The 25,835-nt window shown below is 55.4% G+C and overlaps 3 protein-coding genes across 5 annotated transcripts; 2 read left to right on the top strand and 1 right to left on the bottom strand.

The window, feature by feature from the left end:
* Positions 1-1,030: 1,030 nt before the first annotated feature.
* On the bottom strand, positions 1,031-3,994 carry LOC126639211 (tyrosine-protein phosphatase non-receptor type substrate 1-like). 3 transcript variants are annotated; one of them, XM_050313840.1, is made up of 5 exons: positions 3,928-3,994; positions 2,640-2,996; positions 2,313-2,514; positions 1,905-1,944; positions 1,031-1,541 (listed from the first exon to the last, which is right to left on the bottom strand). In XM_050313840.1, the coding sequence occupies exons 1-5, from the start codon at positions 3,968-3,970 to the stop codon at positions 1,413-1,415; spliced, it is 771 nt and encodes a 256-aa protein (XP_050169797.1). In that variant the 5' UTR covers positions 3,971-3,994; the 3' UTR covers positions 1,031-1,412. The 3 variants fall into 3 exon arrangements, with proteins under 3 accessions (XP_050169797.1, XP_050169798.1, XP_050169799.1); XM_050313841.1 differs by having other exon boundaries at positions 1,031-1,538; XM_050313842.1 differs by lacking the exons at positions 1,031-1,541; positions 1,905-1,944 and adding an exon at positions 1,979-2,159.
* A 655-nt stretch (positions 3,995-4,649) lies between these two features.
* Positions 4,650-6,624, top strand: LOC126639210 (signal-regulatory protein beta-1-like). The gene is given in 6 exon segments (XM_050313839.1): positions 4,650-4,748; positions 5,088-5,444; positions 5,657-5,968; positions 6,119-6,478; positions 6,481-6,557; positions 6,559-6,624. Coding segments are annotated over 6 exon segments (1,251 nt in total). The 5' UTR covers positions 4,650-4,669.
* Positions 6,625-7,899: 1,275 nt separating this feature from the next.
* Positions 7,900-14,482, top strand: NSFL1C (NSFL1 cofactor). The gene is made up of 9 exons (XM_050313916.1): positions 7,900-8,041; positions 8,702-8,799; positions 9,382-9,456; positions 10,573-10,738; positions 11,059-11,151; positions 11,790-11,899; positions 12,330-12,467; positions 12,964-13,128; positions 14,086-14,482. Exons 1-9 carry the CDS (start codon positions 7,940-7,942, stop codon positions 14,246-14,248), a joined length of 1,110 nt encoding a protein of 369 aa, XP_050169873.1. The 5' UTR covers positions 7,900-7,939; the 3' UTR covers positions 14,249-14,482.
* Positions 14,483-25,835: the final 11,353 nt, after the last annotated feature.

Genomic DNA, 25,835 nt, shown 5'->3' with positions numbered 1-25,835 from the left:
GATGTGAGATTTCCGCCAGTTTGGGTGTCGTCCCCGTGCAGAGCCCGGGCAACCCTTGTCCTGCTCAGAGCAGCCGCTGCCTCGGCTGGGAAATGATCCGTGGCATTGTCATGGCTCCACTCAGGATCCAGCACAGGGGAGGCTTCAGTCTGGCACTCCCACCCCACAGCCCCGTGCTGAGGGGGCCAGGCTGAGGACAGGCACTGGACACCTGCCCTGGCAAACTCCCCCCCTCCATCACCATGCCCACAGGGTGCTGAGTGTGCCTGAGCTGGCTCTGAGAAAGAACTGACCCCAAACTGTCCCCAGGACACGTCCCCAGAGGAGGGGACTCATATTCAGTCATGCAAATAAATTTCCGTTGTAGCTCTTCTCCCCCCTGTGACAATTCTGTCCTCAGGAGGATCTCCCTGCCAGCCTCACTCCCCGGGGCTGCGCTGTCTTGTTTCACTTCTCTTTTCTGATTTCACAGGAAAAAGTAGATAAAGCTGAAAACTGGAGACTGCAGCAGCTTCCAAGGTCACAGGTGGCAGTGGCAGCAGGTCCCTTTGCCTGGAAAGCCCGTTTTGGCCTCAGCCCCTCCTGCCAAGGGGGTTGCTGGGGGCCTCATGTGGTGTGGGGGGAGCTCAGCTGGCAGGGGTGGGTGGGTGAGTGTGGTGTGACAGGGTGTGCTGGGTGCCCAGCACGGAGTGAGCTCCGCACATTCCTGCCGTTGCCACCTCTGCCCTCTGGCTCCCTGCCTCTGGACTCCTTCCCCGGGGGGTGGGCACTGAGCACACGGGCACGGAGCAGGGAATGTGCCTGGGGCAGCTGTGCATGGGGCAGGGAGTGTGCAAGGAGCAGATGTGCCTGGAGCAGGTGCCCTGGCTGGGGGAGCTGCCTGGGGCAGGTGGGAGGTGGGAGCTGCCCGGGGGGCTCAGCATCAGCCCAGCAGCAGCACGAGGGATGTGGGGGGCACACATTGCCCCTTGGATCCTGCAGGACTGGCAGTATTGCTCTTGTCCTGAGCACAGTAAAACTGGACAGCAGGGTTGTTTGATGGCTTTAATGAGGGTGGTGACAAGACAACAGAAATTATGGACCTGCCAGCCAGGAAAGGGCCAGTGGAGGCCTGTGCTGGTGGGCACAGGCAAGCATGAGGCCCTCCCGGTGTCATCAGCACCAAACAGCCCTCACAAGGCAGAGGTGCTTGGCCTCGTGGTCTGAGATGGCTGCTGGGTCCTGGGAGAGCTGGCACAGTAGGTCCAGCCCTGAGACGGGAACAAAGAGGAGGAGCTCGGCTCTGAGGATGGTGTGCTGAGCTGAGACCACTCGCAGTGCAAACAGCTCCACTTCTTCTTTACTGTGCCCTGCAGAAACGTCCCTGCTTCCTCCCCGGCACGGCTGGGCCGCGCGGGCCGCGGTGCCGCGCGTCACTCGGCAGCTACCCTGAGGCTGGCGTACTCCGTGCAGGCTGTGCCCGCGCTCCTGCCGCGCCGCGGGGCCGTGGGCAGCACCTGCAGGTCGGCGTAGTGGATGTCGCTCTCCTCCTTGCTGCTCTGCTGCAGAAGCGCACGCACAAATGGGGGACGACGCCACGGGGAAAAATCTCGCAAAAATAACCCTAGCCCCATTTCACAGAATCGTGGGATATCCCCTGGGTTGGAAGGGACCCACAAGGATCATCCAGTCCGACTCCAGGCCTTGCATGGGGCAACACCAAGAACCAGGTTCGAGCCAGGTTGGCGGTGGTACGGCTGCAGAGGTGGCCCCGTGGTGCAGATGTGGTGCAGACTGCACTGGGACCACAGGCAGGCAGCTGCTGCCCACCCGATGCCCACCCTGGCCCCAGAGCCTTGTAGAGTTCCTGCAAGCCAGGGCATCGGCATGAGATGTGCTCCCCCCTGTTCACAGCTCGCTCTTACCTGGCTGGGCAGGTGTGGGCTCTCTGCATCCAGAACTTCGCTGCAGAGGGAAGGACAACCATTAGAACTAAAGGAATCTGCATCCCCTCCCACCCAGCACAGTCCTCCTCAATTCCCCTCCCGAATTTCATCAGGATGAACATGCTGAAGGCAGAGAGGGGCAGTGTGCTGTCTGTGCTCCTGGGCTGGGCTCAGGCACTGCAGCGAGGGGCTGTGGGGAGCTCCCTGGTGCCGGGTGCCCCCCACCAGGCGCTCCTGTGAAACACAGAGAGGAGCAACACAGCGCAGTGAAGGACATTTTCTGGGGCAAATTACTGCTCCAGAGAGGAAAAGAAACCAGCATACAGCAGGTGGATAAGGCAGTTCGCTGAGCTCAGGGTGCAGAGGGAAGAGGTGGTGGGTACAAACCTGCAGGTGCTGGGGGTCCCTGCACAGCACTGCAGCGGGGCAGGGGGGAAGCTGCCCACGCCTGCCGGCCCCGCTGGGCACGGGCTGCCCACCCTGCCTCGGCACTTCCTCCTGTACAGGCAAAGGGCGACGAGGAGGACGAGGAGGAGGAGGACGCAGAGCACCACAACTGCAGCCACCATGCCGGGAACCACGGCTGCCTCTGTGGAGACGGAGGCAGAGCGGGAGAGGGTGGTGGGTGCAGGGCAGTGCGGGGCCTGGCCGCAGGCAGGGTGGGGGCTGTGGGATGGGGCCCCTGGGAGCAGCATCCTGCTGGGCTGCACTCACCGAGCACAGACACCTCTGTGCCGCTTCCACGCTGAAACACCTCATTCCCACCGCTCAGGGACTTGCGGAACTTCACGCAGTAATAGGTGCCGGCATCCTCGGGCTGAACATCCCTGATGTGGATGGTGAAGTCTGTGTCGGAGCCTTTCACTGCTCTCGTCACACGGGGGGGAGCAGAGCCTGTGTCCTCATAGATGGTCCTGTTCTCAGTGCCCCAGCCCTTCAGCCACTTCACAGGACCAGGCTCACTGGATCCAGACACGGTGCAGCCCAGGGTGAGTGTTTTCCCCACTGTCACCGACACCTTGTCCCGGGGCTGGTGCAGTTTGAAGTCCTGACCGCCCTGGGCACCGGCACCTGGGCACAGCAACAGGAGGGTTCGGGGGTGAGTGACAGGGTGAGGCGAGGGCTGACCCACAGGCAGAGCAGCCTGAGCTTCCCCAGTGCAGCTGAGAGATATCCTGGGATGTGGTAGAGACAAAGTGCAGGCACTGGGAGAGGGGAAGCTGGGTTCAAAATGAACAAGGGCTGCTGAAAAATGAGCAGGCTGCCCAGGGCAGTGGTGGGGTCACCATCCCTGGAGGGATTTAAATGACATGTAAATATGGCACCTGGGGACATGGTTTAGTGACGGCCTTGGCAGTGCTGGGGGAATGGTCGGACTTGAGGATTCTAAGATCTTTTCCAAGCAAAATGGTTCTGTGATTCTATGATCTGATAAATCTGCACCCTGTTGTGCCATTTGCAGGAGGTACTGCAGGCACTGGAAGCCAGAGAGGTACAGAGGGAGCTAAGGGGAATTCCTGCCAGGAAAAACTCCAGAGTGCTGTTAAACATTAATGCCCTGGCTCTGTTCCACACGAGTTAGGATCACTGGGGCTCCACAAAGAATTGGGGTTCGCAGCCAGGAGCCAGCCAGGAGCTGGCTCTGGACAGGGATGTGCAGCCCAGAGTCCAGCACAGCTCCCAAACTCCTTGTCCCTAAATCCCTCCTGCCCCCCCAAACCCTTCCAGTCTCCAAACCTCTCCTCTCCCCCAAGCCCCTCCATTCCCAAACTCCTCCTGCCCCCAAACCGCTCCTGCCCAAATCCCCCGGTCTGCTCGGCACCGGCTCTGCAGGGCTCGACTCGGCTGTGCAGAGCAGGGCTCTGCAGCCACCAAAAGGTGGTCACGGAAAGAAACTCCCAAGATAAGCCCGGTGCTTCTCTTTGGCTCCCGCTCGCGTTAATGACCGGTGTGGGACGGGGCAGGGGAGCGGGGGGCTCCGAGGGCTCCACTCCCGACTCACCCGAGAGCTGCCCGAACAGGAGCGGAGCTGCCGCCGCGGCCATGAGCTCTGCCCAAACTTTGGGAAGGAAAAGGAGAAGCGGGACAGGAAACGGAGGCGAGCGGGTGGTTAACGCTTTGGTGCCTGCCCGGGTCGGGCGGGTCGCGGCAGAGCCGCGCATCACCCGCGCCGGGCATCAGACCTGTCGGGTCTCACCCCTGATGGGCATCACCCCCGGGCCGCCCGGCCCCGAGGGGCTGCACTGGGCTCTGGGTGGGGAGCGGCTCAGCGTCCTCCCCGGTTCGGTGTGGGGCCGGAGCACCGGGGGCCCCTGGCCCAGCTCTGCACCACCGACCCACGGGAGACACCAGCCCTCCCCCCGATCCTGCTGGCGAAGGATAGGTGTCCCTCCGATGCCCCGGGGTGCTCAGCCCCGGGGGCCACGTGTGGAAGAGTGTGAGGCATCAGGCCCCTCTTGCTGGCTGCCCAGTGCCCGTGGCCATGGCCTGGGCTGTGGCTTTGGCACATATCTGAGGGGAAAGTGGGATGGACATCAGCATTTCGGACCAGCCTTGTGACGAGAACACTGGGGAACAACTGGGACATCACTGCATAGAGGAACTGGGCCAGTGTTGGCCCCTTTCCTTCCCTTTTGCTGGTTGAGTGCAGAACCCTGCCGAGCTGAGCCCAGTCCAGCTAAGCCGTGTCAGGTTGAGCCTAGCCAAGCTGAGCTGAGAGAAGCCCAGACATCAGGGAGTGAGACATGGGAATATCCATGGGTCCAGGGACAGAGGTTCTGCCTCTCACCTGCCTGATGCTGCTCCTGCTCTGCAGAGCCCCGGGTAAGTGGGGCCCCCACAGCCCCCGAGCTTTTCCCACGCATGCTTCCCCACGCTGCTGGCTGGGCAGTCCTTCCCTCTGTCTGGGGATAGCCAGGGCTCTCCTCTTGCTGCCTCCCATCCAGATTGCTTTTGTCCCTGGACAAAGCGTTTGGTTAACTCCAGCTCAATCCCAGGAGCTCCAGGCTCTCCCCCTCCCTCACTCCCCAGCAGTGTTGGGGGACAAGGGACAGGAACACCTCTCCTGCTCCTGGCTCGGTGCCAGTGTCTGGCGATGCCTCGTGCTGTGCCCTGGCTCTGGGGCCCCTTGTCAACACCAAACTCTCCTGCTGCTGTGCCCAGGTGCCGGTGCCCAGGGGGTTCAGGACTACAAACTACACCAGCCCCAGGACAAGGTGTCGGTGAAAGTGGGGGAGATGCTCACCCTGAACTGCACCGTGTCTGGATCCAGTGTTCCTGGTCCTATGAAGTGGCTGAAGGGCTGGGGCACTGAGAACAGGACCATCTATGGGGACACAGACTTTGCTTCCACCCGTGTGACGAGAGCAGTGAAAGAGTCCGACACAGACTTCACCATCCACATCAGGGATGCTCAGCCCGAGGATGTCGGCACCTATTACTGCGTGAAGTTCCGCAAGTCCCTGAGCGGTGAGAATGAGATGTTTCGGCGTGGAAGTGGCACAGAGGTGTCTGTGCTCGGTGAGTGGGGCTCCCAGAGCAGCTCCTGGGGGGAACCAGCCCAGCCCAGTGGGCTCTGCTCAGGGTGAGCAGGGATGGGGAAGGGGCTTTGGGAACTGGTCCCAGGAGAGGATGCTGTGGGCTATCCCCATGCCCTGTAGAGACCCTGCTCCTTGCAAACCCGGGGCTGGGCAGGGGGACAGAGGTTGACAGCCCTGTGCTTCTCCCCACAGCCAAGCCCTCCCCCCCGATCGTGTCCGGGCCCAGCCAGAGAGCGGGGCCGAGGCAATCAGTGGCTTTCAACTGCACGGCTGGAGGGTTCTTTCCTGAAAACATTAGTGTGAAATGGTTCAAGGACAAGACCTCCATCTCATCTCAGCTGCCCCAGGTCACTGAATGGCGGGAGAAATCCTACAACATGTCCAGCAGTGTGACAGTGGTCCTAGAGGAGGGTGACGTCCTCTCACAGCTCATCTGTGAGGTGCAGCACTTGGCGTCATCGAGCTCGCTGAAGGGGATGTACCAGCTCAGTAGAGTCCTGAGAGGTGAGGGCTGGGGCATTTGTGCTGGGGTGTCCTGCTCCTGTGGGGCTGGGGCTCCTGGAGTGGGTACAGTGGGCCATGGGGTGGGGACAGGACACCCTGAGGGCAGCAGAGCCAGGGACGTCAGACAGCAGGCGCTGCCTCTCTTCCCAGTTTCCCCCAGTGTCGATGTGAGCACTAACCAGACGAGCCCCATTGAGGTGAACAAGACCATGAAATTCACCTGCCACGTGAAGGGGTTTTACCCAGAAACTGTGGCTGTTTCCTGGCTGGAGAACGGGGTGAAGATAAAGAAGGAGAAGAACTACCGGCCACCGGTGTTCCGCCAGGGCTTGTTGGAGCTGAGGAGCCAGCTGGAGGTGCAAGCGACAGAGGAGAAGAATGGGTCCATGTTCACCTGCCTGGTGGTCCACGACGCTCAGGCCCCTGTCAACCAGTCAGCCATCCTGTGGATCGCCAGCCCGGACCAGCAGGGTCAGAACAAGGGGTCCCAGATATACAGTGGTGCGTCAGAGCTGGGTGGGGTGCCTGCTGGGGTGGCTGTATGGTGTAACCCCCTGAGAAAGCTCAAAGTCCCAGAAAAGGCTCCTTGTAGAGGGATGGAATGCCTGTCTTTGGGATCTGGTTGCTCACACCCTCTTTCCCCACTGCAGGTGTGAACCTTTCGTCCAGCCTCCTCATCCTGTGGCTTGGCATGCTGCTGGAGAAGGGAATCCTCGGTGGGCTCCTCCTCTTTCTCTTCAAGCGCACAAAGAGGGAAGCTCTGGGGACGCTGCCCTGTCCTGCTCCGTGTCAGTCCTCAGTTCCTCAAGGCGGGTCCCAGGGCTCGGCCACCACCAGCCGTGTCGTGTGAACCTGGAAATAGAGGCACCAGGATGCAGAGGCTGCCCTGGGTTGCTCTCTGCCGTCAGTCCTGGGCCCCCCGGCCCTGCCTGCGGCCCGTCCACCTGCCCTCCTCCAGGGCTCGGTGCTGCCCATCCCAGAGCCTGGTACCCAAAGCCCTGTGCCCAAGTGCTGCCCAACCCCATGCCCAGTGCTCAGTGCCCGGTGCCCTGTGCTCAGCGCTGCCCATCCTGGTCCCCTGCACCCAGTTCCCAGTGCTTGATTCCCAGTGCCCAGTTCCTGGAGCTCAGTGCCCAGTTCCCAGGGCCTGGTGCTTGATTCCCAGGGCTCAGTGTAAGAAATAAATGAAACGGTTTTATTACAAGCAGGGTTTCCATGATTGCCTCACGATGAGGAGTTTTTATGATCAGGGGTGTTCTGCAGTTGCCTGTGGCTGCAGTTCTGTTGCAGCCACGACCTGTTAATAGTTGTGATCATGTTACTGTTGCTTACTATTGCTGTATAAAGGCGAACCGGGAAGCCTGTAAGACAATGAGACCAGCCAGGGCTCATTGCCAAGGGACCATGCGGCCCGGACAGGGAAACAATCTGATAGGTTGGTTAAAACAACCAGTGGGCTGGAAAAGTGTGAGCCCGCCCTGAGAGACCCAATCGGACTCAAGAAAGAGACTATATTGCCTTTTAAGGAAGAAAGGGAGCAGAGCTGAGCATGGGAGGAACAAGGGAGCAGTTATGCAGACCGAGAGACCTTAAAAAGAACTGCCCCCCCATCCCAGGTGTGCTCTCAGGCCCCGGCACGAGGCAGACCTGACCGCACCCAGCGCGCGCAGAGAATAAAGCTCTTTGTTTCACTTTATTTGGCCGTCTTCGAAATTTTAATTTGAGGTATTTCTGACATCAGTGCCCAGTTCTCAGTGCCCTGTTCCCGGTGCTCAGTGCTGCCCATCCCTGTTCCCGGTTCCCTGTTCCCGGTTCCCGGCGCACCGGCTCCTCCCGGCCGCCAGGGGCCGCTGTGGGCGGGCCGGGCCCCGCGCGGCGCCGCGGGTGTTTCCGGGGGGGGCGGGTTCGGCGGCGCACGCGGAGGGCGGCGCGGGGCGGCCCGGCGGGGTTTGGGCGCTGCACCGCGGCAAGATGGCGGACAGGGAGGAGGCGCTGAGGGAGTTCGTGGCCGTGACCGGCGCCGAGGAGGAGCGGGCGCGGTTCTTCCTCGAGTCCGCGGGCTGGGACCTCCAGGTAGCTCCGCCGCCGCCCTCCGCCCGCCCGCTGCGGGGCAGCGCTGGGCCGCAGCTCGGTGTCCCGCGGGCTCGGGCCTCGCCCCCGCCCTTGCGAAGGGACCGTGGCCTGGCTGGGGCCGAGGCCCGTCCCGGTTGTCTCGTTGGTTTTCTCTCGCGCGGTGAGGTCCGGGGTGTGCCGGGTTTTGTGAGGGTTCTCCGGGAGTGCTGGCGGTGCTGCCAGCTTTGACCCGAGCGCCCCCAAACCGAGGGGGAGCCCCCCACCACTCCGAGCTGCCCCTGTGCTCCTCGGAGGGTCCGGCTGCGTTAAACTCTGCTCGTGGGTGGCGCAAAAGCAGCTGTTTCAGAGCGGGAGTTTTGGCACGGCCCTTGTGCCAGCGCTGCAGGAGAAGGGCCCTGGCGTTCCCTGGCAGGGAAGGTGACATCCCTGCAGCAGCGACTGCCCTGCCGTGACACAGCCAGACAGCACAGCCTGCCAAGGCCCTGTCTTTGCCAGGGCCTGTAACGGGGGAAGTGGCATGAAGTGTCTCTAGTGAGAGGTGCCCTGAGAGGTCCAGCGTGGCAGAGGGTTCAGCTGGGATGTTTTCTCTGTGTGTGTTTCTGCCGTTCCTCCGGAGGGTTTGCCCCCATCCTGACGAGCTCTGCTGGTTTCCCTTTGCAGATTGCCCTCGCCAGTTTCTACGAGGACGGGGGCGATGAGGACATCCTGACCCTTCCCCAGCCCGCCCCCAGCTCCATATCCAGAGGCACTGGAGCCAGGTGAGGAGGGAGCTCCAGCTCTGTCCTGGAAACCTGGAAACTCTCTCTATAAGCACTGATGTGTGTTAGTTTTCGGGAGTAGCGCTGTGTTTAGGTTTGCTTCGCCTCGTTTGGCTCTCTAGACATTGTGAAAGCCTGAGCGTTTGCACATCAGCAGCACGGGTGTTATTGCACAACTGAGCCAGAGATCAGTTAGGGAAAATTGGCTCGTTGCTCAGGAAAAACTTGATTTGTCTTTTGGGGTTGAAGACAGTCAGCTGGTGACACTTTTATTGGAGCAGAACGTGTCTGTGCGGGAAGAACATTCTCTGATTTTGTGTGAGGCCTGAGCTGATCAGGTCAAACGTTTTACCAAAAACAAAAGTGAGTTTTGCCTCACCAAATCCCTGTGAAATCAGGGAACGCTGCCCAGTTTCAAAGAGGAGTTGCTGGCTGTGTCTCGAAGGAAAAATGCTTTGGGGTCGGGCGTTGGTGACCAGAGTCCACCTTGCAGGAGGAGCCTGTTTCGGTGTGGAGTGTTTTCAGCTGGGAATGTTTTAGTTTGGGCTGTGTCCCAACGTTCCTCTTGCTGGATCTTTGCAGTGACCATCGAGTAACCTCGTTCAGAGACCTCGTGCACGCGCAGGAGGAGGAGGATGAAGAGGAGGAGGGACAGCGGTAAGTTTCCAGCTGAAGACTCAAACCCTGGGTGCTAATCCTGGCCCTTTTGGGAGGACTTGCTGCTTGCGTGCAGGTTTTTTTTAAGGTCAGGTTTGTGTCTCTGTGACGTTCCTGTGGCGAAGCACCTGAGGTTTGACAGGGGTTTGTCGGTGCAAAGCCTGTGCACAAGCAGATGCTCAGCTGTGTAAGCACCAGCTCTCAGCACTGAGAGAAAGCCTAAAGTAGGGTGTGGGAGCCTTGGGTTAAGAACAGAAAACAGCCCAGATCATCATTTGTGTCCATAGAGAATGGAAATGTGAGAACAGTGCAGGGTTTGGTTTTCTGCTTGGGGTTTGTGGTTTCGTTTTGGTTGGGGTTTTGGTTGTGGGTTGTTTCATTTGGGTTTTTTGACGTGCTGCTTAAGGGTAATGTGCTGGAGTGTGGAAGTGGAAAGAAAAACAGAAACATAGAATACTAATGGTAAAGTCTCCTACAATGTCAGCTGTAAGTAGTTAAATACTCTTAAGGTTGACAGGCAAGGTAAATGGAATGGAACTGATGTCTCTGAAGGGGTGGCTCAGCCTGGGTGGACCGTGGTCTGCAGGCAGCTGGGAGCTCGCTCTGTGTGTGTTACAAGCCATCTGGGAGCTAATAAACCCAATCTTCCAGAAGTGCTTAATTGCACTTCACTGGCTGTGCATCCATTGCTTCCAGTTGAGATCCGTCCTTTGTGTGGCATGACCGTGTGCCTTCCCTCGGAATTCCAGCTGGATGTTTCCCTGACGGGTCAGAGGCTTGCTGGAAGCCTTGTTCAGCCGGGTGATTGAGCTGGTTCTGGTGTTCAAAGCTGGGCTTGTCCCTCTGGGCTGTTCCCCTTGCCAGGTCTGAGACTCGTGGCCACTTTATTGCTATTGATCCACAGGTGATTTTACAGTAATTGATGTGAAAAGGAGGTCTCTGCAGTACAGGAGCTTGCACGTGGCTGCAGTGGGAGACACACTGGGGGTATCCAGTATTTGTGATTCCAAGGTGTTTCACTGAGCTGCACGAACCAAGTGAATCCTGGTGCCAGAGCGCTGGGTCCTGGAGGGGCAGCGGGTCCAGTCTGACCAGGAGCCGGGTGCTTTCCGTTAGGTTCTATGCCGGTGGCTCGGAGAGGAGTGGCCAGCAGATCGTGGGCCCTCCGAGGAAGAAGAGTCCCAACGAGCTGGTGGAGGATCTGTTCAAGGGAGCCAAGGAGCACGGCGCGGTGGCCGTCGATCGGACGACCAAGGGCGGTGGCGAGACGAGCAAACCGAAGGTGAGGAGGGCCAGGTTCTTCCTTCTGTTCCCCGTTTCAGTTAAGGCTCCACCGTGCCAGCTGTTTGGCACTGAGGAATCCTGGAATTACCTTGACAGCCAGGTCTGGGCTCCTCTCTCAGTGCAGCTCCATTTGGTGTGTCGCAGTGGCAAGAAAAGCCGCTCTCCTTGTGCCGTATTTATGAGCTTGCTGAAGCTGTCACTGTGCCTGCAGGGCTGATGCCACGAAGGCCCTGTTCATCCACAGGGGTGGTGGGGAAGGGGAGCAGCTCTCTTGGGTTTGTGTGGTTCTGTAACACTTTGCCTGCCTCTCTCTTCCAGCCTTTTGCAGGGGGAGGGTATCGCCTTGGGGCTACTCCCGAGGAGGAGTCGGCTTACGTGGCAGGAGAGAGGAGGCAGAACTCAGCTCAGGATGTGAGTATGTCTGCACAAGTTTGTAGATGTCACCCAAGGGATTTCTCTGCTCTAGCTACAGAGCTTGCCAGCCCTGAGAGTTACAAAGCTTGATAGAAATTCACAAGGACAGAAATATGGTAAATCCTGCTTCCTGCGGGATTTCCTAGTAGAAAATAATAGATGATTGGGTCTTGGGTAAGCAGTTTTCTGATGAACTTTTAATTAAGAATATGAGTGTTCCTTAGAAGTGAAATAATGTGCAGAGAGCACTGGGCAATTAACTTTTCTTTATCCACTGGAGAGCTGTGGAGCTGCCAGCATCAGTGTGAGGTTCCCTCGTGCTTGGTTTATGGCCAGACGTGCTTGTAGGCTGTGGTGGGAACCTGGTTTAGGCTCCTCACCCACCACACTCCTGGCTCTTCGACCATATTTGCCTAAAAGGGGACTGTGGTGCCTCCTTCTAGGAATTGACACCTGACCATTACATACACAGCCAGTGCTTTGGGATTTTTCCCTCAGCTCAGAGGGGCTGGAGTGTTTTCTGCACCTGGAAGTTCCTCTGCCTAGTAGGAACTTTTCATTTTGCATCAATTTTTGTTGTTGTTGTCACCAAGATGGTCAGTGAGGCTGATCGTTGTTGTTTGGGGCTGCTGCAGGTGCACGTTGTACTGAAGCTCTGGAAGAGTGGATTCAGTTTGGATAGTGGAGAGCTGAGGAGCTACCAGGATCCATCCAATGCCCAATTCCTTGATGATATCCGGAGGGGGTATGTAGTGAGAGAGGAGAAAAAGAGCAGCTGCTTTCTGAAACACAAGTGTTTCTGGGGTCCAGGCTGCTGAATCCATGGCACGTTTCACCTGAGCTTTCTTGTAAGAAATTAATTACTCTTCATATGGAACATTTGGTTCAGGTAAACAGGGAGCAGCTTTGGTTTGTGTGGGGCCTCGAGAGTGTGAAGTGAACAAACAGGTGTTCATATTTGGGGTGAGATTTCCGATGCATCATGTCACTCCAGGTGACAGGGAAAAGTAGCCTTTAATTTGTGTGTGTCAGTGGGGGAGGTGTGCGTCTGCCCTGTTAATTAAGCAAGGGGCACACTTGCTTGATTCCTGAAATTCCAAAGGTCTGGGGCTCTTTCTCCACACTTCTCCTGCCTTGCTGCTTCGGGCAGCTGCCTCAGGACTCTGTCTTTGCAGGGAAGTCCCGGCTGAGCTGCGCAGGTTAGCACGGGGAGGACAGGTGAACCTGGATATGGAGGATCACCGGGATGAGGAGTATGTGAAACCTAAAAGTGTCTTCAAGGCTTTTACTGGAGAAGGACAGAAGCTGGGCAGGTGAGAAAATGGCAGTGCTGGTTTACTCTGTGTGTGATGGGAGAGAGTCACTCAAGAGCCTTGCTAGGTGGAGCCTGTTGATTCATCTTTCTGAAGGAAAGGCACTGGGTGCCTGTGGGATGGGAGCTGTTCCTCTAAGGAAACGAGGCTCACTGGTGTGTACTGTGAGGTGGCTCAGCCTCTCCCTGGCAGGAGGCAGGTCCCTGGTTTGGAAGCCCCCTAGGAGGGGGGTCCAAGTCACACTGCCCTTGTTCCCATGGAGGGGTGTAAGTACTTGTGATGTGGTACCAAAGGAGATGGTAGAGGTGAACTTCTAGACAAGTTTCTGCTGACTGACTGGCTAATAAATTCTCATTTCCAGCTTGCTTGGTGTCTCCTGTCTAGGGAGCCCTGGTGGTTGGGCCTGGCAGGCAGTGAGCTGGCTGCCTGATCCTGGCTCCCTGCAGCCAGGTGAGTTTGGTTTTTAACAGCTCCCCTTGTGTCCCCCTGTTGCCAGCACCGTGCCCCAGGTGATGGGCACCAGCACACCAGCCCAGCAGGCAGAGAACGAAGCCAAAGCCAGTTCTGCCATCGCGATCGATGAGTCGGAGCCCGTCACCAACATCCAGATCCGGCTCGCTGACGGTGGGAGGCTGGTCCAGAAGTTTAACCACAGTCACAGGTATGAGCAGGAAACACCAGGAAGGCCTGCATGTCACTGCAGACTGGGCACAGCTGGAGCAGGTGTTAAAATCCTGCTTGCCTGCCAGAGGGAGCTCTGGGGATCCTTCTGTATAGATGAGTAGAATTATTGTGGGGTTTTAAGGTAGTCGTTAACTGTTGGATAGGATTTGCTTTCCAAATTGGGGTAGATTATAGCCAGTGGTACCACACCTGGGAGGGTCAGTGTTATCAGCAACACTTTCCTTCATGTCACCTGTAAAAAACTGAATCTCTTCTAAGGGTTTTAGAAACTGTCAGATAATTAGGAACCTGTTCAGTTATTCTGCCTCAGTTCTAGACTTCTGTATGGGACTGTTCCCTGGGCTGATTGGAGCACGAAGGGATGTTTTTACCACAGTTCTGTTCCCTTGGATGAGCAGAGCTGGCGTAGATACCCCACTGCTTCCTTACACTACTCTCCTAAAGTCCTTCACAGCTCCCTTATTTGAGGTTTATATTCATTCCTCCAATTTCTGTAAGAGTCAAGCCTAGGGCAAAAAGTTACAAAAGCCTTTGTCTATGATTGAGTTCAGGAAGTTGATCCTGTGTCACTGTGTGGCTGCTCGGGGAAGCCATAATCCTCTGGGTTCTGCTGTGTGTGACAAGCTCAGTCACTCAGAGCAGCAAGTGTCAAACAGTTTGTTAAATCTGTTCATCATTAAGGGTTTGGAAGCTTTCAGTTTCGAATAACCTCCTGACAACACAGACAAAGAACACTGAGCTGAGTCTGTAGCCCGTAAAGCAGCTGCTGTTATTTCACTAAACTGGAGCCCACAGAGGGGCAGGTTAAATCAGAATAGTCTGGCTGTGGCTTGTGATGAGAGCTGGGAAGCAAATGCAGCAGAGGCTGCACACATTTGCAGGAGCTGTCCAGTAACAGGATCACCCTTGCTGTGTGTTTGATCCCTCTGCACAGGATCCGTGACATCCGGCTCTTCATAGTAGATGCTCGGCCAGCGATGGCTGCCACCAGTTTCGTCCTCATGACCACCTTCCCCAACAAAGAGCTGACTGACGAGAACCAGACCCTGAAGGAAGCCAACCTGCTCAACGCTGTCATCGTCCAGCGGTTGACATAGAGGACCCCAGCTGTGGCCACACGCCTGGCGCGGCGCACGGGGCCGTCTCCTCCCGCGCGGTGCCTCTCGGGCCCACATCTGCTCCTAGCTCTGGGTTCTTAGGTCTTGGTTGGACTTTTTTTCTCTTTAGTTGCATTTCCCATGGGGTTATTTTTTTTTTTTTTTTTTTTTTTTTGTGATGATGATCAGTGGACTTTAAAATAAATAAAACGAAATGAATCCGTTTTGAAAGGAGCTGCAGCCTATTGTGCCCCAGATTCTCCCAGGAGAGTTCAGTTACCTTTGTGGATTGAGTTACTGCACTCAGAGAGAGGTGGAAGGAGAGGGGGAAGGGAGCTCCAGGGAGCAGTTTCTGTCCGTTTACTGCTCACCACAGTCCTTTTGCTCTTCCCTCCAGGGACTGCTGCAAAATACTTTCTTTTTTTTCCCTGCACATTAAATATAAACTATCCGAGAATGGGTGATCTGATTGTCAGGGTAATGGTTACACTCCTGTAAAAGTATTATGGGGGAAGACTTTGTGAAATAGCTCAGTGTGGGGAGAACTCCCAGCATCTGAGGTGCAAGGTTTAACACTTCCCAGGCTTTTCTGGAGAGAAAGCCCTGGCTTTCCTTCCCTCAGCTGAACTCTTGGGGCGTTCGTTGCAGTCTCCACCTGCTCTGCCTGTGCTTTCCCTGGCAGGCCAGACTGGCTGCAGGTTTAATTTTGCTGTATTGCATTTCTCTGAGAAACCCTGCTGCTGACTTCTTCTTTCCAAGAAGGTACAAAGCTGAATCAGCTTGAAGTGACTGGAAGTAAAAGACAAAACAGAGTCTAACTGGAAAGCAAGTTACATCCTAAGAGGTGAATTATTGAGATGATGGCAACAGCTCAGGTGGGAAAACTCAAGGCTGTAGTACCTTTTGATGTATTTCCTCTCCTCTGCTGAGGACTAACATAGCTGAACACTTGGAGTTCTCCAGCTTTGGTCTGTTCTCTTTGTGTTTTGGGCTCAGGTCTCCGTATCTCTCTCTCCTTTGAACAGAATCCTGCGGGTCAATTCCTTATGCCCAGACACGAGGCACTGGTGGCGCTGCCGTAGCGTCACGTGCGCGAGGTGCTGTGGAATATTGTGCTGCTTCTGTCCTCATCCTGGGCTTACAAGCAGAGCCCAGAGCTGAGCCGTGGGCTCCAGCCACCAGGGCCCCTGGGAGAGGCCCCACGCTGCTGCCCTGCCAAGGGCTGGAACATTCCCTCCCCATCCCGAGCCCCGTGCTGTGAGTCCACCCTTCCCCAGCACTGGGAAGCTTCCAGGTGCTCACCTTGGTGCGAGCTCGGGGTGCAGGGGAGGGGCCGGCAGGTTGGGCAGGTTCAGCGTGAGGAACTGGCTTGGCTGCCTGTAGTAACGAACCAACAGCGGGAGCAGAGAGCAGCCCTCGGCAAGGGCATTTTTACAGCAGTTTCTCGACTGAGAGCTGAATTAACTCGCGTTTTTCTTTACTGAATGGACGTAACAATGTGCGTAACGACCGATTTGTAAATTATTGTGGAAATTGCCATTAAAAGCCCGCAAAACAGGAAAAGCAGCGTTTGACCCTTTCTAACAGTGGCTGCCATATGGCTGCCATACGGATTTTGGATGATGTCTCATCTTCAGGTTGCTCTTTGAGCAGGCATCCCATGCTGAGTTGTCTTCAGCTAAATGAGGTTCAACCTCTCAGCAGCATTTTTAAAGATTGTTTTTTTTCTGACAGGTGAGCTTGGGGTTCACCTGCCTGCATCACTTGCTGGTGTTTGTTATGACCAGTGAGTAACCTGTGAGAATTGAGAACAGGGGATTTCCCTCGGAGCTAAACAGAGTCACAGCTGCCTTGTGAGAAGTTACTCAGAGGAGTTCTTGTGTCCTGATCTTCACACGTGTCATTCTGGGAACCTGGGACAACATCTTCTGGAATGCTGGATAGGATGCACCCTGAGACCCAGAGAGAAAGTTTATCCAGCAAAAAGGGTACAAATTATTTGTCTCCTGCTTCTGCCTTCGTTAGCCAGTGGCATCAGAGCACAGGTGGCCAGCTGGTGTCCGTGATATTTGGATAAACAGGCCACACTGGTGCCCACAAATTCAGGGAGTGTTGGCAGCCAGGCAGCAACTCCTCCAGCTGCTGATCCCAAGGCTTTGCTGTGCAGGTTCTGCTCACCGATGGGAGCTTTCACATCCAGGTTTGCTGCCAGCTCTCTCCTTGCCGGTGGGAGGGAAAGGGGATAAATCCAGGGACTCAGGGGCGTTCCTTTGCCAGGAAGAGGGAATTTTCCCTGGAGCCGGAGGGTGGCAGTGCTGCAGAGAAGCCGCTCTCCACCTCCAAGTCACGCTAATTAACGGGGAAGAGGTAACACACCAGAACAGAAAAAGGGGATGGTGAAAAGACACTTATTGATTTGGTAAAAAAATCACCTTCCTTGTCACTTGTGCAGCCCCATCCCTGGAAATGTTCATGGCCAGGCTGGATGGGGCTTGAAACAACCTGGTCTAGTGGAAGGTGTCCCTGCCCAGGGCAGGGGTTTGGAACAGGATGAGCTTTAAGGTCCCTTCCAAGCCAAACCAGTCATTGATTCCATGATTCTATTTGGTGTTGTGCCCTTGCAGTACCTAAATCCTTATTTCTGACACTCCTGTAGTTTTTGATGGTTGTTACTGTGTTTATTTGACTTTCCCTCTAGTAAAATCTCTTCGTCATTCCTTTTCTGTGTTCTATCAGTTACAGGCTGAGATTGGGCTTTTCTAAAACGGGCATTTTTGCTCACAAGGAAGTGTCTTTGTTCTCCTTTGCCTCGAGAAGTGATTCCCTGCAAAATTTTCCTTTTTTTTTCCTCTGATCATTCCCCCACGAGGAAGTTGTGCCTCTGTTCCTGGCCTTTCACACCCCATTGTTAAGACTGCTCCTCATCTCCTGTGAAAACTCACTTTTTTTTCAATTTTCAGGACTGTGCTGTCCTATCTGGAGCTCATGTCTTTTGCTGTATCTGACTGTTTTTCTCCAAGTGCTGTATTTTAACAGTTTTCTCTCCCTCAGATGGGTAATTGTAGGACTTCCTGGGATTTTTTATCTTCATGTGCAGTTCTTTGTTTCCTCTTTTCTCACATGTCCTCGTTGCTAAGGTTGAGTTCCTGTGTTTTCTGATAGCATTCACATCATTTCCTGGGAACTTTACCCCCTCCTCTCTAATGCTGCTTTTGCTGTGAGATGTTTCCTGGTCCACGTTTCTGTTTACTGTCAAACCAAGGGAGCAGCTCACTGCAGGACTCCACAGAAATGGGAGGTGGCATCCTTTCTAGTTACCTGTGAGCAGTTTTTCCAAACAAGTCCCGTGTTTCCCAGTTACACAATTCCACAGAGGGTAGTACAATACTAATGATGCCACAGGCCCACATCTTTGGCAGCTGAACAGTTCCAGTGTCAAGCGCCTCTCAATTTACTAATTTATCATTTTGTGACTTATTTACTACATTCCTAAATGCTTATCTTATTTGCTGTTCTGTCTTGTCTGCACTGAGCCTGTCTATCCCAGCGCTGGGAGTTCCTGAATAGATTCCAGATGTTCTTATTTACTCAGGTACACTTCATGACTCCTCCTTAAATTAACTCTTTAATTGGCTCGTGGGGCCTACAGCAGCTCCTCTGCTGCCTCATCCATCTGGGTGGCAATCGAAGTCCTGGCTCCTGTTCCACCAAGAGAAGGCAGCTGTGCTGAAGGGAATCTGGTTCGATTTCAGGCCTTGGCACACGGTGTCACTGGAAAGCTCACTGTTTGCAGCAACTCACCCAGCGTACAGCAGGGATTAACAGTGGGATTGGTGCTTTTCACCAAAATCTGCCTTTCCAGCACCAAGCTGAGCCCTGCTGTCACGCAGAGGGCGGGCTGTGAGCTCCCCGTGCAGCTCTGGCAATGGTGACATCCTGCCGAGCCCCAGCGGGTGACGCTGCCTCCTGTGAGGCGCTGAGAGCATGGCAGAGGCTTTGGGAGGAGCCGAGCAGGGCAGAAATAAAGGCTCCCTGTGTCGGAGATAATTGTGCTCTGAATTAGCCAGGGAGCCAGAGCCACTCAGCTACTCCCGGGAGGTGACTGCTGGTCAGCCCTTGGCTTTCCTGTCTGTGAGCAGAAAATGCAGCTCAGTGCACCTGGGGAGTAAATGAGTGCCAAAGAGCTGGAGGATTAAGTGCTGAGTACAATTTCCGAAGTACCTTGTGTCTGTCCAAATGTAATTGTGTGGTGAGTGGGTACAAATGGCCTAGGGGGAAAAAAAAAAAATCAGGATTTGATATTTCCTTTCGAGTTTGCCCTTTCCCCTGGGGTGGGGAGAGATGTATTTTGCTTTCTTATGGAGATGTATGCCTAGATATGCTGGAGGGAGACAGGCATTTGAATCCCCCTGCACTGGCTGTGGTCCAGTGTGAGTGATATTTGTCATCTGGGATGTCAACAAAACAGCAGTGAGGAGAGATGCCACTGACTCAATTGCACTGTGGCTTATGAACCAAGTTCTGACTCAACCAGGGAAATTTGAGTGGTTTAGATTAACCCCCACTGGACAAGGCAAGGCTGAGCTGAAGATGACGCATTGTGATGAACTTTGCAGAAAGGGTGCTCAGTTCCCCTTGAGTACAGGGGTGGTACAGAGACAACTAACACAGATTTAATGCTCCCAGTGGGAGCAGGGAGTGGGTCCTGCCTCTTCTCTTGTGCCCTGGTTGCTGCAGGCAAGTCAGAGATCGGGGCAGGATCTGGCTTTTAAAGAGCTGCCCAGTGGGACCAGACGTGCCAAACAGATGATTAGTGGGCAGAGTGATGGTGCCATCACTCCCTGCCAGCCTTTTCCTGTGCTTTCTGTCCTCTGAAGCCGATTTCTCCCTCTGCTTTGCTTAGCCCAGTGTTCATAGCAGTGCTGGCTGTGAGCTGTGAGCGCTGCTGCCTTGGGAACGCCGCTGCTCCCACACTGCCAGCGCCAAGGAACCGGGCTCCCACCACCCTTCAGGCAGGAGTAATTCTTGGTTTGTGATGCTGAGACTGCTGGGTGCTCTGGGCTAGGAAGGTTCTGTGAAAGGGGACTGAAAAGCACATTTCAGTATGGTTTCAGAATGGTTTCAGTACAGGGATATTGGGAAGAAATTCTTCCCTGTGATAGTGGGGCCCTGCACAGGTTGCCCAGAGAAGCTGTGGCTGCCCCATCTGTGGAGGTGTTCAAGGCCAGGTTGGATGGGGCTTGGAGCAGCCTGGGATAGTGGAAGGTGTCCCTGCCCATGGCAGAGGGATTGGAATGAGATAACCTTTAAGGTCCCTTCCACCCCAAACCATTCTGTGAATAAGGAGCCAGAGTGGGGTTCTGGTTCTTCCTGGACTGCCATCCGAGCAAGGGGCTGTGTTGGGGAGTGACCTGGGGTAAGAACCCGCTTGCTCCTGCTGCCCTCTCCCTGCCTGCTCCTACCACTTTGTCTGCCTGCTCTGGGTTTCACATGCTCGTTCTTTGCAGCTGGTGGTTGCTGGTGCTGAGACAGGAGTCCTGGAGTGGTTCCAGCGTGCTCCTGTAGTGCTCTGGAGCTCAGGCAAGGGACTTCTTCCCCACATCCATAAGACTTCACTGCGGGAGCAGCCTGAGATGGGGAAGAAATGCTGGACGCAGCTTGATCTTTGAACAGCAGTGGATTCTCCACTTGACTGTAGAGAGCCTGGGAGCTACTGCCCCAAGGATTTGCTGCCCTGTGAGCCCTGACAGGGTCCCGCAGGGCAGGTCACGTCCCCTCCCTCAGCTCCCTCTGTGGCCTTGCAGGTGCTGGACATTCACTTGCCGAATCTCCAGTCAGCTCTGATCCACTCATATCCCCAGGACGCTCCTTGATGTGCAAAGGCAACATCTTCCTCAGCCTGGGTGAGGAAGGCTCTGCTTCCCTGCCACGTGCTGCTGCAGGGCCGGGTCACGTCTGCTGTCACACCTCTGGGCTGAGCTGCACAGGTCAACCCGAGGGGGCTCTCCCACAGAGGAGAGTGGTCTGCAGAGGGGGAAGATCAGTGTCCCAGGGTGCCGCTTCCTCACATGCAGGAGCGCGTTTCACACGTGCAGCTCACCCTCGCGAGCGCGCTCGCCCACGCGGAGCCTGCCCGGCTCGAGCCGCAGGCTGTGGGGGTGGTTTGAAGTGTTTATGACTCAGGCTCGAGAACACATTGTTAAAGCAAGGCTCTGCGTTGGGGGGTTGTTGCTGGCTTTCAAAGTGAAACGGGCAGAGCCGTGCAGAGCGCTGTCCTACCTGCTGAGAGCATCAAGGGAACAAAAGCTGCCACAAAACCGTACAGCCCAGAGAAATGCCTTTGTAATTTTAGAAAGAGAACTGCTGTGGAAATAAGATGTTGTGTGAGTAAGTGCTTCTCGGTGGTGCAAGCCTAATGCCTCAGCCATCCCCGTGGGACAAAGCCTTTCAGACTGCACGCCTGCAATTTGGAATACAAGGGACCTGACCCTTGCTGTGCTGTAAAAGGCAAAAAGCAAACTGAGACCAGAAGGTGAGAGGCAGGAGCAGGCTGCTGTGCTTATTCTGGCATGGGGAAAGCAGGTGCTCTGTTCTCCTGGGTGTGCAGGGAGAAGCTGGGCCCTCCAGCCTGGTGGGCATGGCAGCATCAGTGCTTTTTCCGTGGCATGGGCTGTGGAGGAGTTATTGCTAATTGCTGCGTGAGGGAAACTCACTCGGTGCCTTCTGGAATGCTGCTTTTTGGGATTGTGCCCATGATTTTGTACACAGCTCCCTAGCACCATTACAATGAAGGTCTGTCATCCCTCGAGGGTAAGCTGTCACCTTGACTGGTGTTGACGGCACAGTGAGCTGTCCCCGGCCCAGACAGGCTAGGGAACTGGCAGGTTGCCCCCTCACCCCACCAGACATGAGGGTAAGTGGGAATTTGAGGCATTCCTTGACTTGATTTCCTGGTCCCCTAGTTGTCCATGTGACGCTGCAGCCTGTCCCTCCATCCAGCCTCTCGTGCAGCTTCCCCATGCTGAGTGTTCACCCCTCCTCTCTCTCTGCAGGGCTCTTCTGGAAGGGCTCACAGTCCTTTAGAACCCTTTCAGGACCAGGTGCCTGGGATAGCCATCTGCCCTGCTGGGCAAGGGAGCCTTCCAGGTTTTTCCAGAGAAGCTGTGGATTTTCTGGGTGCAGGACAGAGCCCACCTGCTGCGCTCTGAGCTGCATTGGAGCTGCTCAGGAATCGGCAAAGCCGATGCGTGGTGTGACCAGGAACCCAAGATGCTGATGAGCCTGTTAGCCCTGAGCATCATCCACATCAACCTGTGCTAAGAGAGGAGGTCAGCCCTGGTCTGCACTGTGACCCCACCATTGGTTCCCCTGTCCTGACAGAATGGCCTCAGGACAAGTCTGCTCATGGGAGAGCGAGTGTCAGCCAAGGCCATGTGCTGCTCCAGAGGAAAGCTGGATGGGCTGTCCACTCTCTCCGTGGCCTCACCCTGTATCCTTCAGGATATTCCTGGTCTTGTCTGATGCTGAGGTGTATCACGCTCGACAGCAAGTTCGTTTCGGGGCTGTGGGGAAGTCAGTGCTGTAGGTTTCTTCTGGGAACTTGCCAGATACTTGAGGCTTGGTGTGGTGTTTACTAAAGCAAACCACGTCCAAATAAAATAGAGGCTTTGCCATCAGCCCTTTTCCTGCACACTGAAACGTTCCTTGTGCCTCCCCTGCTGATCTATAGAAATCCCCTGAGCTCTGGCCTTTGCAGTCTCTCTCCTCACTGTCTCCATTACAGCCTCTTTAAGCCTGATGCAATTTGTATTTTTTAATGTTACAGAAGTTGAAGTGCTGGATTGTGGCTCAATAGAACAGGAAAAGCACAGTGTTAGAGCAGCTCAGCAGAGCACTGTGCCTCAGTTAGATCTGTGTCTCATGCATTAGCAGCCTCTCATCTCCTGGAAACATGCCTTGAGGAGAATCAGGGGAAACACCAGGGATGTGACCTTGGTGACAAGACCAGCCTAAGAGGAGCAAATGAGACAGATGCTCACTGATCAGCACTTGCCTTGGGGCTTTGGCTGGTGGAGGAATGGGTGAGGGATCACAGAATCACAGAATGGTTCGGAAGGGATCTTAAAGCTTATCTTGTTCCAATCCCTCTGCCATGGGCAGGGACACCTTCCACTAGACCTGCACGCCAGAGCACAGCCCCACAGAATCACAGAATGGTGACCCCTTCCCACAGTTGGAAGGGATGTTAAAACTCACCTCATTCCAACCCTTTGCTGTGGGCAGGGACACCTTGCATTAGACCAGGTGGCTCCAAGCCCTGTCCAACCTGGCCTTGAACACTTCCAGGGATGGGGTTTGGCTCTGCTGCTGGGGCCAATTCCCTACCAGATGACAGGCCACAACCCTGGGTTTTCCCTCCAAATCTTCCTGTTGGATGTTGTGCAGCTGAGTGACCCATGTGAGATGGGGGTATCTGTGAAGGGGCTCAGCAGTCTGGGGCAAGGGTAGAGTTTGGTGGGTGGCTCAAAGCCCTTGGAATGGTCATTAGAAATAGATATTCAAACTGGATAAAAATCACATGATGGTTGTGGAGATGTTTCTGGTACATTTCAACACCTGGAGGGATCTCCAGGGAATGCAGATGAAATGCTGGGCTGAGTGACTTGCATCGTGCTGCTGCTCTCAGCATTTTGTGAGAACTTCCTTTCGACCTGTGGTTTCCCTGTCCCCCCTGGCTGGAGCCTCTTTGATCACTTTCCTTGGAAGAGCCTCGGATGCAGTTACTGACCCTGCTATTGGCTTCCTGGTCAGCAAGAGCCCAAGGAGAAAATACAGCAAGTTGGTCCCATGGTGAGTGTCCATGATGGAGCCTCAGGTGGGTCTTTGCTGGGCTCAGATTCCTTGACTGGTAGGACAAGGAGGCAGCTGGGATGCCCTGCTGGGAGGTGAGGTTTGTGAGGGGTTCAGTGCTCTGAGAGGCCAGTGTGGTGGCACATACAGAGTCTGGCAGTCAGCTGTGCCAGCAGCTCTTCACCAGGCTCTAACCACAGGCAGATCTTGCACGTAGAGGGCTATTACTGCCCTAGGGTCCTGCTGCAGGGCAAGGACTTGAAGCAGTTAAGCAAGAGAACACAAGAGGTTGTCAGCTTGGACGCTGTCCTTTCTCTCAAATGTTAGTGCTTCCTCTCGCAGATCCTGATCCCGCAGCAGCTGGGCTGTGGTTTGGAGGCCGGGGTTTGGCTGAGCTGTGCAGCTCAGCTTGTGCAAGGAGCAGTGTGACCACCTTATCTGAGGGCCGCATCTGGCCAGCTCTGCTTCCTCCCCCTGGCTGCAAGCTCCACACCATCTGGGGTGCTTGGCTACAGCGTGATGTGGTCCCACCCCCGCCTCCCTGAAATTCCTGTGGCACCTGTTCAGGTACTGCTTCTTCCAGACTTGCATGACCGTAAGGAACGTGGTGCCTGGGGCTGACTGTCTTCACACACCATCCTGTGCTGCAAGGGACGGGGGCACGGCCAGCTGGGGAGTGCCAACCTCTCCAGGAAGGGACCTGGAGTGCAGACTGGGAGAGCTCTGGCCAAGGAGCAGTAAGGGATGGATGCAGTTTAAAGCCATTTCCCCTTGTCCTACCCTTGTCTGACTTCTCACCAGGTTTCACAAATGCTTATGTTCCTTTTAACCCACATCAGGTGGAGTGTGGCAGCCAGGAATGAGCCTGGGCTGGAGAGGGTGAGTTCACTGCGCAGGACAGGGATTTGCTGCGCTGTCAGGATGTGCCGCTGTCGGGGAAAGTCGTCGCTTCCTGTTGTTTCCCATTCCCTGTCCCAAAGGCCTGGTTTGTATCCTGACCTCCCCCCCCCTACCCTCTCCCGGCTGGCAGGCACAGGGAGGGGGTCCTGCTGCAGCCCCAGCCCTGCCACCTCACCAGAGCTTTTTCCAGGGCTTGGCCTGGCAGGTCCTGAAAGATCTGGGCAAGGCAGATCCATGCTTTCCTTCTGGGAGAGACTGCAGTGCTGGGAGGAAGGGCCCCCACCAGCCCTGGAGCAGCGCTGACACACCAGGGCGTGGAGGTGTCACTTAAGCTGGTGGGAACACATGCACAGCAAACAAGGGTTGTTTTTGAGCGGAAACTATTTTTGACCGGTTTTTAGGGAAAACGCTGCAGAGATAGTGGATGTCTTTGTGCTCAAAGTGCCCTTTCATGGGGAAAGGTTTAGAATTTCTTTGAACAAGGGTGAAGCTGAAGCCAGTGGTGGTTTCAAGCAGAAACAGCACCTGGTAGCAGGGGGGTGGGAGCCAGCTCTGTCCTCCACCTGCCTGGGCCATGTCACCTGAGTCACTCCTGGGAAAACAGGAGCTTCTCCCATGGGAATGGGCTGTGCTGCCTCTGGTCAGGCAGCTGGGGCGGGTCTGGCAGCTTGTCCTGATTTTTGCCAGGTTGGGAGGTTATGGCAGAAGTGTCAAATCAATGTCAGGAAGTACTGAGCTGCTTTTAAATCGTAGCCTGTAGCTAAATCTCGTGCAGCAGCATCTCCAAGAGATGCTGGCACCCCCACATTTCTCCTGGCAACAGTGAGGGGGCAGAAGGGGGAGAGGGGGAAATCAGCCATCCCGGGGCTGTACGGCTGGGCTGGGTTCATCCTCGTGCAGAGGCAGAGAGGGAGGCTGGTTATTTTTAGGGCTGGTGCTGGATCTGACCGTAGGCTGACCTTGCAGCTCTCCAGTCTGGTGCACACCGGCAGGATTTGAGCAAATTGCTCCCCAGTTGTGCGATGAATTAATGCAAAGCCTTAAGTCTCGTGGTGCAACACTGCGATCAGCAGAGGGACTGTGTTTTACAGTGGCGTCAGGATGGTTGCAGCAGCCTGGGTCCCGAACCATTGCTCAGATGCACAAAGAATCTCCTTTGTTGTTTTGTTCTCTGGAGCGTGAAGGCTCACTCTTCTTTGGGATCACCTGGCTCAGCCCGGTCAGGTGCTGGAATGCTGGTGCACTTGGCCTTATGGAACCTCATACCACTGGTCTTGGCCCACTGATCCAGCCTGCTCAGATCCCCCTGTGGAGCCGTCCTGCCCTGCAGCAGATCCGCAGCTGCTGGTGTGTGTTGTGCCTGGCAGCCCACTGCTGCCCAGGGTGGTGCTTTTGGAGCTCAGATAATGTCCCTTTTATTTTTTAAATCTGAATGGTCACTCCTGGCATTTATTGCTTTGTGAGTTCTGCCAGCGGATGATCCAGAGGGCAGGGAGCGGTTTGGGCAGAGTTCACTAGGTTTCAAGTCTTTGTGCTTTGTCCAGAGTTTAGGCACCAGAATTTGACCTGAACCTGTCTGCTGGACCCTGAGCAGTGAGGGGTGATCAGCCCTGGCTGAGCTCCTTGCCCCTGTTGAAGCACTGCTTGTTGTAGTGCCCTTGCTGCTGGTTAAGATGAGCAGGTTATGCCAGGAAGTTAAAAAAAAACAATGCAAAACACCCCACCTAGAGCAGGAGCTGCTGTGTCTGACATGTGCAAGCGTGCCTGCACCAGTGAGGTGAGGGCTCCAGCGTGGGCTTACATCCAGTAGCATTTTCCCCTCTCACATCCTACTGGT

This window comes from Myiozetetes cayanensis, unplaced genomic scaffold, assembly GCF_022539395.1.
Source record: "Myiozetetes cayanensis isolate MyiCay16 unplaced genomic scaffold, myiCay2020 scf19, whole genome shotgun sequence".
In the NCBI taxonomy this organism is placed as follows: domain Eukaryota; kingdom Metazoa; phylum Chordata; class Aves; order Passeriformes; family Tyrannidae; genus Myiozetetes; species Myiozetetes cayanensis.
Note: the sequence above shows the minus strand (reverse complement) of the source record. Positions and strands in the feature narration are given on the sequence as shown.

Bases quoted from the DNA above. Each gene is read 5' to 3' on its own strand.
- NSFL1C (XM_050313916.1), top strand. From the start codon at position 7,940: ATGGCGGACAGGGAGGAGGCGCTGAGGGAGTTCGTGGCCGTGACCGGC. The intron at 8,042-8,701 runs GTAGCTCCGCCG...TTCCCTTTGCAG, and splicing joins CCGCGGGCTGGGACCTCCAG to ATTGCCCTCGCCAGTTTCTA. The intron at 13,129-14,085 runs GTATGAGCAGGA...CCCTCTGCACAG, and splicing joins AAGTTTAACCACAGTCACAG to GATCCGTGACATCCGGCTCT.
- LOC126639211 (XM_050313840.1), bottom strand. From the start codon at position 3,970: ATGGCCGCGGCGGCAGCTCCGCTCCTGTTCGGGCAGCTCTCGG. The intron at 2,515-2,639 runs GTGAGTGCAGCC...CCGTCTCCACAG, and splicing joins CACAGAGGTGTCTGTGCTCG to AGGCAGCCGTGGTTCCCGGC. The intron at 1,542-1,904 runs GTAAGAGCGAGC...GCGCTTCTGCAG, and splicing joins GCCCACACCTGCCCAGCCAG to CAGAGCAGCAAGGAGGAGAG.